Here is a 10364-nt window from a genome sequence, read left to right as displayed (position 1 = left end):
TGGCATAAGTTTTCTTAGTTTGTTGACATTATTTCTCAATTTTCTCATAAAAAAAAAAATTTCTGGTGGGTAGCAACTTATGTTTTTCTTGATATGTTTGCCAAGTATTGAACTTTTTAACCTTGCATATTTTGTTAAATCTATTCTATCTTGACAAAAGAAATACTAAAAATTGCAAATATGCTATTGTAAATGCACATTTTTTGTGATTTTTGTTTCTTACCAGTGAATAAAAAAAAATTACAGGAAAGTAATTGAAAGAACCTTCACTCCCAAAACAAAATTTTCGATAGGGGACACTCAAGTACTTTATCCTCCAAGGATTCCCAAGGCGAAGTATGCAGTAAAAAGATGCGCTTTTTCATGTTTTGTATCATGCCTTAAAATTTGTAGGCCTAAATTACTCAATTTTTCCTGGGAAGATCTCATTTTTCTTTCTAAGATTTATTTTGACATTTCTATTTGGATTTGTTTGGAAAACCTTCTTTATAACACAGAAAATTGTAGTGTACATAAGCATTGTATTTTTTCTGACTAACTGTTGCTCTTGTGTCTAGGGATGACAAATCTCTTTGGGTTGACAATCTTCAGATGGAGAAAAGATGCCATAGGCTGTTTAAAAGGAGGACCTCTTAAAGACATTTATACAAACCTATGTTCACCTTTTCATAACGTTTCTTGAAATATATTTCAAAAATGGTAAGACAACCTCTACCTAAATGTAAATATACTTCACGGGAAAGCAATGGAGTCGTTTCGGAGGGGGGGGGACATCCCCCCCCCCCCTCCCCAATAACTTGGCGGGAAAAAAAATACTATATAGTACATGTCCCACGACTCTCCGGATGGAGACCCCTCTTGCCTCCCCTTCCCAATAAAAATGCTGGAGCTACGCCTCAGCGGGAAAGCAACATTATTACATCGTAAATGGAAAACCAACGACGTCTTGATTTTGCATGTCTATCCATAATAAAGGAAAATAATGTAAGACTGTTTGCTGACTCGCTGTCGCCTGCTATTATATTTTTGTGACACACAGCTTGGAATAAGCTTACAATGGACCCCTTATCTCAAACAGTCTCAAATTGACAGATCTTTTATCTTAAATAAAATAAAATTTAAATTAAATTAATATAAAATTAAATAAAATTTAAGACAGTAAATAAAATAAGAGTCTCGAATCCACGACCTGAAATATGATCTATTATCTTCAATAAAATTCTGTCGCCTGCTATTAAGTCTCAAATCCACAACTTGAAATTTGGTCTATTATCTTGAATAAATTCCAAAAATACTGGTTGTTTTTTATTTAATTGGGTTTACAGACTCAATAGATTTCCTTGCTTACAATATTAAATTAATTTCTAAAAATAAGTCTGAAAATAATTTATGAGACCTAGACTGCCTGTAGGACTGTATAAGCTTCCTTATGCATATTTTTCTCAAAGCTCAACCTCTTTTCCTCAAAACCTCACCGAAACTAATAGTGTAACTCGTGGTCTTCTACTAATTTTCCTAAATTATTTCCCTTCAGAACGGAAGAAGAAACAAAAGAATTACCCCATCAAGAATATCACCAGCTACAGCATAGTTTGAATCTTTCCATTCTCCTTCGTAAAATGTAACTTCATCAATGGCAAAGACATCACCTAAAAAGATAAAATAGAAACTGAGGATAACAATATCGATAATTTTAATCATGAAGCATATGGGTAAGGAAAGGGTTAATAGGGCAGAAATCCTTCTCCTTGTACGACTACCTTGTATTAAATAAACCCAAGAATCAGACTAAACTAGACATCTTAGTAATTTTCAATGCATACATAGCTCCACACAGGGATGGGACTTCTCCCAGGAAATGTCAAAATAGTGCACAAGTCACACACCTTTGATTAGTCAGGTCCAGAAATACTTTTAGAAACAAATAGCCAGATTATTTTATTGTTTTTTTATGTTTATCCAAGTGACATCTTTCAAACAATCTAGTTCCCCACCCCCAATGTTTTTAGTTATGAATATAAATGAGAAGAAGTCAACATTCTAATGAACATCAACCAATCCACACTAAAAACAAGACGTTTAAACAGAGGGAATAAAGCATTTATTTTGCTCAATGTATTAAAAAAAAAACATCTTAGGTGTCATAAGATGTATTGGACTATACTTTGTTGCTAATTATTCGTCTTTTTATCCAGATGTCTCAGATCATAACTTTTTTCATATAGTATAGATCGTAACTAAAAAGCCCAATCGGCATTTTATGTTATGATCTACAATCTATAAAAAAAAACATTTCAAGGGTTTTTGAAAATACAGAGGACCTGTTTCAAAAGTACACTAATGACAGATCAGACTCGGTTCCTTTTATCTATAAAATAAAAATTGTCTTTGTCCCCTAAAGAAATGCATTCCAAACATTAAGGGTTATGATTCACTATTACCAGGGACATGTTCAGAAGCTTGTTTGTTTTAGGGGGGAAGGCTTTAACCTAACATACGTTCTAGTGGTTGAGAGGAATTTTCTCTTACTTTTGTGTAGCTTTCACAGTTCTAATAAATTTGTAGATCAGAACAGTTATAGATCTAGCAACAATTACACAAATATTTTTTGTGAAGTCATCAGTTTTTTAACATTTCTCTTGTACGAAAACACAATTATCAAAATTCCAAAGTATTCATGGTGAATCAAGGACTTAGTTGCAGCACTGACAGGTCTCTAGAGAGGGGAGCTTCGGCACCCCTGAGCCACCTCTCTCCTGGATACAACCCTGGCTATAAATGCGTTTTTTCTTTCTGTGGACAACATCCAATCGTCAAAGAAATCCAGAAATTGGGACAATCTGTTTTATCCCTGATCGATTTGAAACTTAAAAGCATAAATCCTTGGGCCGAGAAGAACTTTTTATAAAAGAAAAATTCGCCTCCAGCCCCACCTCCCAAAAAAACGAAGCGGAAAAAAGGATCGAAGACAATATTTTTCTGAGTGGCTCAAAATTTATATCTTTCTGCGTGGACAACCTTGGTCTATAAAGAGCCCAACGCAGAAGGAAAAATAGAAAATAAAATTGATTCCCCCAGAAACAACAGGCTTGACAAATTGTCAAAATAACTTTTTTACCTGACTCTTTCATGGGAGGGTGGTCCTAGAAACTTTGAAAGGGTACCATTTGATTGGAAAAACAGCTTATCTGCATAATCTCAGGAGCGTATTGGACGATTGAGCTGGGATTTTCATGGAATGTTGAAGGACCAAGTAGACCTCAAATTCTGACTTGAGGGCTGGGGTAGAGCCCAGCCCTCGAAACAAACTATGCAACCAGACTATCAAAATGGCATATTAGTAACATCTCGGAACGAAAGGTAGAAATGGAGCTGAAACTTTCAGAATGCTGGGGGTAGGGAGGAAGCGAAGCTTCATGTTTAGATGGGGAAGATGTGGTGGCAAAAAAATATATATGTTTACGCCTAAAAGTTTTAGAACTTTTAGCCCAAGTGGAACTCTGAATCTATTCTAGGTGAATTAGGGAGGTAAATCGAAAGATAGATTCGTCCAGGCTACTGAAATAGTCTTTCTTCAATACAATTAAGAGCGAATATTTTCGGGAAGGCAAGGGGGTTCAAAATATTAAGTAGGAGAAAAGGATAAGGGTGCAAAACATTTCTATCTCGTATTATATCCTTATCTTTTGAGTCAAAGGAAGCTTTTGTCGTGCGAAAATGGACCCAAAACTTTTTTTTTCCGATCATGTAAGATTTCTAATACTTTTCTTTAGACAGTTACTTGACTTAAAATGTTTTGATCATTCCAGACCAAAATAATAAAACTTGGGAAGCAAAAAAAGGGGCCTTATATTTCTTTTTTCAATTAATCTTAATATGTTCCAAGTTTCATGCCAAGATAGAACACTATACAGAAAAGCCACTTGAAACTAATTTTAGCATCAGCGGCTTGCAACCTCCCCCCCCACCCCCGGAATTTTTTTGATCTCTGATATTCTTTTAACTTACAGGGCGGATAGTCCTGAATGAAAAAAAAAAAAAAATGAAGACTGGTTGTATCTATGAAACTGGACACCAGATATGACATCTGAAACTGGGCAAACAATTTTTTCCCCTCAGATTTGCTTAGACTTTCAGAGCACACTAGATGAAGACAAGGGGACAAAGGCAAACATTGCCGAAGGACAATGCAGACGAAAGCTATTTGAATTTTTTTGCTAAATATAGGCCCGAATTTGTTTCCCAAAATAGGCCCAAATTTGTTTTGTCTCCATTTGGCTGGTAGATAAAACTGAGCATTTACACTGGGCCATTTGAACCTAGGAGGAAAAAAGATTTTGAAAAAAGTGGGTTGTATTGGTTCACAAAACTCTCAAATTAGCCAAATATTGTATTTCTCTGACCGACGGTAAACTTTCATGGTAAGTAGGCTCGACCAAGGGGCCTTTTCCTTTTGGAAGGAAAATGTAGTTATATTATTATTAGCGCGTAAAATTGAAACTTTTTTATGCTGATCGGCCCTAAAATTGCAGGCTTTGAAGACAACTCAATAATAATTTCACGACCAAAAGAGAGATCAATTAAAACAAAAACTTGAATTAACAGATGAATAAATACATCCTTAAACGAAAAGAAATTAAAATGAATAATCAAGTCAAACTTTAAACAAACAGAAATTATCGTAAACAGGAGTAGAGCTACTGCTCTCTGACCTTCTAAAGGCTACAGCATCATTTGCACATTACTGAAAACAAAATGTATTTTAAACATTATGCTTTTATATTTAGAATTTGAAAAAAAAAATTGCTGAGGCTTCCAGGGATTAAAATGGTCAGTCTACTTGCAATAGATCTTTCCAGACACCTTGATTATTTTTGTGATTTTTTTTTTTTTTTTGATATTTTGAAAAATAAAAATCACATTTTTTTGACATTCCTGCAATTTAAAGAATTTGAGAAGAGAGTAAAGTAGCACCACTCTTACTTTTGAGCCTAAACTAGTCTCTTCTTCTTTTTTTTTTTTTGACGTTATGGACCTCTTTACTTTGTGAAAAAGAGAAGAAATGATTAAGTGGTCCTGTTTAGAGTAATGTCTGTTCGTTTTAAGTTTGACTTGATTTTTCACTTTAATTTCCATTCGTCTTACGATTTATTTATTCATCTATAATAGTATGTGCTACCTTTTTTGTTTGATGTGATCATTTGTTCTAGTTTCTGCTTGTTTTCAATTTAATTTATTCGTTGGTAGTAATTTCTGCTCGTTTTAAGTTTCAATTTTTAAGGGACTTTATTTCTGCTTGTGTTTGTGTTCCAAAAGATAAGATTTATTGCAAAAAGACTGCGGGCCATAGCAACACAGAATACACTGTACAAACAAAACTCAGGAACAAAATACAACTTTGGATAGTATAAATCAAAAAAAGAAAAAAACAACAAAGACAAAAAAAGAAACACACCAAGGTTCGACATTTTAACTGACAAACACCAATCATAATAAAATTCAATTCCTACTAACCGTAATAAGCCAACCCCTCAAACATGATTCCCTATGTTGAATCCCTAAACGAAGAAACTTACACAACTGTTTAATACCACATGCGCCATCCGCTTAATCAGCCATCAGCCATCGCGCCATCAGCCATCCGCTTAATTAACCAGCATTCACTCCCAAACACTCGTCCAAAACATTCATTCCGCAACTCAGACAGCTCTTCACCCTGGGATACAAAAAGAAATAAAATGTCATTCACACATCCACACATAGGGCAAAAATAGCGGCCAGCCACCAGTCTAAACGTTCCAAAAATGTCATTTTCATCACCGAAATTCAAACTATCCCCAAATATGGCTCTTTTATTTTCATTAAAAAAAAATCCTTTTTTCGGAATCGTTTTTTAATTTTATGTTCTTTTATTTTCCTTTTAAAAGAAAGGCTTTTAATGTGATATTGTTTTATAAAGACAATATACTTAGACCCTATGTGTAACTTATTTTTGAGCTTAAATCATTACAAGTTATTAAAAATGTTTTCAAAAACACGTTACAGGTAGAATGTAACACTTTATTTGTTGATTCACAATATCTATTTTAGATTGTTTAAATATAATTATTGAATTCCATTATATTAAATAAAATTGATTTTAAATATAAATTACATTAAATTATATAATTACATTAGATATAAAAAATGTATTAAATATAAATAAAAATGCTCATATTTAAAATAAAACAGGAGATGCCATATAAAATTTTCAAGATAACATCTCTAGAATTGGATAGTTTTAGATTATGTGAATGAAACTTAATCTAGAAATAATTTTGGATCCTTGTATAGTTTAAACAAAAAAAAAGTTTTTTTTAACTGAAAGTAAGGAACGACGTTAAAACTTAAAACGAACAGAAATTATTCCGTATATGAAAGGGGCTGTCCCCTCCTAAACGCCTCGCTCTTTACGCTAAAGTTTTTTATTGTTTAAAAAAATAGAGTTGTGAGAAAGTCAAACTTTAGTGTAAAGAGCGAGGCGTTGAGGAGGGGACAGCCTTCATATACGGAATAATTTCTGTTCGTTTTAAGTTTTAACGTCGTTCCTTACTTTCAGTTAAAAAAAAACTTGTTTTGTTTTATTTAATTTTTGAACGTTTTTAATTAAGGCAGGTTTTGATTTTGGCTCACCCTATATGAATAATTAAAACAAAATTTGAATATGAATTTTACTTTTATTTGGTTAAATGGCTTTCTCGAAACTTGTTTAATTTTATTTACGGATGTTTTTATTAGTAATAAATATACGTAACTTACGAATTAACTAACGTAACGAACTTCTATATTCATATCTTTTTAATACGTATATTAGAGGGTTCGTCCCCTAGTCAATACCTTGCTCTTTAAGCTAAAGTTTGAATTTTGTTCCAATTCTTAAGAATTGCCCCATAATTACAACTACCGTTAATTAGAATAAATAGCTGTTATGAAAGTACTAAATAACCTTTAGTTTAAAGAGTAACGCATTGACTAGAGGGTGAACCCAACCATGTACATAATAATTTCTGTTCGTTTTAAGTTTTGATGTTACTGCTTACTTTCAGTTGAAAAACTTGTTTTTAATTAATTTCTGGCCTTTTTTAGATAATGCTAGGAAATCCGGCGCCCCTGCATAGTAATGCCCCTTCCCCATGAAAACTTCCTCCTTGGAAAGATCCTCTCTCGTAACCCCCGATCCACACCCCCCCACTACCAGAAAAAATCCCCCCTGAAAATGTCTGTATACTTCCCAATAACAATACTATATTTTAATAATGGGTAAGTTCATAACTTTCAGCCCTCCCCCCGGGGACTTCGGGGGATTAAATCATCCTAAAAGACATAGTTATCATATTTTCGACCGTGCTGAACAGAATGGCTATATTAAAATTTTGATTGGGTGACTTTGGGATAAAAATGAGCTTGGGAGGGGGCCTAATTGCCCTCCATTTTTTTAGTCACTTAAAAAGAGCACTAGAACTTTTAATTTTCGTTCCAATGAGCCCTCCCACGATATTCTAGGACCACTGGGTCGATACAATAGCCCCTGGGAAAAAACAAAACAAAGAAAAAAACGAATAAACACGCATCTTTATTCTGGCAAAAAATGCAAAATTCCACATTTTTGTAGATAGGAGCTTGAAACCTCTTCAGTAGGGTTCTCTCTTACGCTGAATATGATGGTGTGATTTTCATTAAGGTTCTATAATTTTTAGGGGGTCTTTCCCCCTTTTTTCGAAAATCAGCCAAATTTTTTCAGGCGCGTAACTTTTGATGGGTTGAACTAAACTTGATAAAACTTATATATTTGAAATCAGCATTAAAATGTGATTCTTTTGATGTATCGATTGGTATGCAAATTCCGCTTTCTAGAGTTTCGGTTACCATTGAGACGGGTCGCTCCTTACTTACACTTCGTTACGATGAATTGTTTGATTCCTGAAGCGGATAACTCAAATAAGTGCTATTTTTTGTTAATGGTATTCAGAGGAACGACATGTGTAATCTTGAGGTAAGGGCTTCAAATAGCAAACTTTAAACAAAGGCAGCTCAGACAGATTTTAGTAGAAATATTAACGTATTATACTGCTAAAATCAAGACTGTACCAGGACTATACTGCTAAAATCAAGACTGTACTGTAATCTGCATAATTTGCCAACTACACCCCCCCCCCTCTCACTTCGAATCACATCTCTGTCAATTCTTGGTCATCCAGGGATCATTTGTGGAATAGTCTCAAATCATCAAACAACCATCATAAATAAAAAAAACACACACAGTAATTATCTACTTTACACCTGGTGTATGATTTCAGCAAACGATGGCATCTCAGTATTTCTGACATGACTAATAACGATAGTAGGACTAAAAAAAAAGTCTTCCCAAAACAGAACATGACATGCAATTTCCTCTTTCGTTTACATGGAAGGATCCTTTTGTCTATAGAGCCGAATGACCCGAATGTAGTTTAATTTTAACCAAAATTAACATTAAATAGTTATTGAACTGACTAATTAGATGCATGAGGGCTAAAACTACAATATAGCATCCTAAAGCAAAACCAACATAATTTACTTGTTTTATAAAACTTCCAATTTCTACTTCAGTTTGTATTGACAGATTCTTTAGTCTTTATAATTAGAGAACCTCGAACAAAGTATATAATGAAAAAACTAGCGAGATTAAGCCCAAAGAAAAGCACACACGCATGGAGTATGCTTCCTCCAAAAAAGCTCTTGACTTTGGACGATTATCTTTTTCTTTTATTCATCTATTATTTTGCAGGAGCCAGAGCCCTTCCCAAGATGTTGTCTGGGGCAACTGATCCCCGTCCTCAAAAGAAACATTTGACACTATTATTCGAATTTATAAATCTGTTTTGGTACAGACTATAGGAATAGCCAAGACAATCCCCCTCCTACAGGCCATGGAGCCTTTGTGGGGATTTGTAGATTGTTATGTAATTATGTAATGTAATTATGTAATTATTGAAATGAAAGAATTTGGCTCTGCCTGGGAAAATAGGAAACTGATGACTATGCATATGACAGTATACAAGAGTTAAAATTAATATTCCAAGCTCATGTATTTTATCTATTGTTCTCAACACTCACCAGCTTATTCTTCCGTATTCTCTTGACCATAATTACAAGTGATGCCAATAGTTTTCCCATCTTTAATTATATCTACTTCAAACTCAGGTTTGGATTTCATTTCACCACCTTCTGGTTGCTCAGCATTAGGATCCAATTCTTCTGGTACTTCCGAATCAACAGTATGCTTAACTGTGTAGCTAATTTTGATTCTAAAATTAGATTGAAAGAACAATGTATGTTTTATCTTGCAATATAACATCAGCTGGCAATCCTGTTGGGTAAGAGCATAAGTCAAAGCGAGTCAAACAGTGTAAGCTAGTGAGGCCAACAAACAACCAAACAGAATTATTTTGTAGAACAAAATACTGTAATACAGTATCTAAAAATGGACAAAGAAAATTAAAAAGACATAGGATAGAAAGGAGGAAAATCGCATGTTTTTTATAATAAACAAGGTTATAAAACAAAAATTTACAAATAGACCGCATATGACACTTAAATGAGAAAATTCTATAAATTTGAATCCCAAGGCTCTTAAGGAATGAAATATGCTTCAAAGTTCATCATTGCATACCAGGAATTGAACTCTAGAGTCAATGCGGTTCACGTTACAATAAGCAAGTAAGTATGACTGCACTAGACCGACCCTTAAGGTCCAAACCGGCTGTGCTGATCTCCGCTTCGTAGCCCTTCAGCCAGGAAGTGCAATGGGGAGGGGGGCGGGCCAACCAGCCTGTGCTTTCGCACATCCTTCCTCCATTTCGCACGCCATACCTGGACTTCACATTCCATGATCTGGATTACACCATTCTTTTCTCAGACAAGACATCTGATAATCTTGTTGAGGGCCTAACTTCAAAGCTGTCCTAAGCAACGCACCATACCATTCCTTGTCTTTAAGTCAAACTCATTTAGACAATTATAAAATCCGCAACTAACGGTTTTAATCAGACTGCCAACACAAGTGGGTATCTAACAGAAAGGTATCAAAAACAGTGTTCTGTTAGAGATAAAACAGTGTTCTATTAGAGATATTAGTATGCGAGATAATGAATGTCGTCATAATTATAGGTTAGAACCTTATATGACGTAAAAAGTAAATGCTATATTATGATGTTAGCTATATTGACGTCAGTATATTATGACGTTATACCATTAGGATATAAATAGGTGTTAGATTACATTGCATAGCCAGTATTATTCAGTAATTGATCATGGTTCGTTTTGTAGTATGTGCACAGATTTAT

The 10364-nt window shown here is 34.2% G+C and overlaps 1 protein-coding gene across 1 annotated transcript in view; it reads right to left on the bottom strand.

Annotated features, from left to right (window-relative positions):
• The window catches only part of LOC148947616 (complement component 1 Q subcomponent-binding protein, mitochondrial-like), a 91076-nt gene that overhangs the window by 1277 nt on the left and 79435 nt on the right, over positions 1–10364 (bottom strand). Inside the window, exons 3-4 of the mRNA XM_089095957.1 lie at positions 9142–9326; positions 1561–1649 (exon numbers count right to left, since the gene is read on the bottom strand). Coding sequence (XP_088952083.1) covers positions 1561–1649; positions 9142–9326 — 274 coding nt within the window. The remainder of the gene's footprint in view (positions 1–1560; positions 1650–9141; positions 9327–10364) is intronic.

This window comes from Artemia sp. Qi Xiang Cuo, chromosome 10, assembly GCF_049724085.1.
Source record: "Artemia sp. Qi Xiang Cuo chromosome 10, ASM4972408v1, whole genome shotgun sequence".
NCBI lineage: Eukaryota > Metazoa > Arthropoda > Branchiopoda > Anostraca > Artemiidae > Artemia > Artemia sp. Qi Xiang Cuo.
Note: the sequence above shows the minus strand (reverse complement) of the source record. Positions and strands in the feature narration are given on the sequence as shown.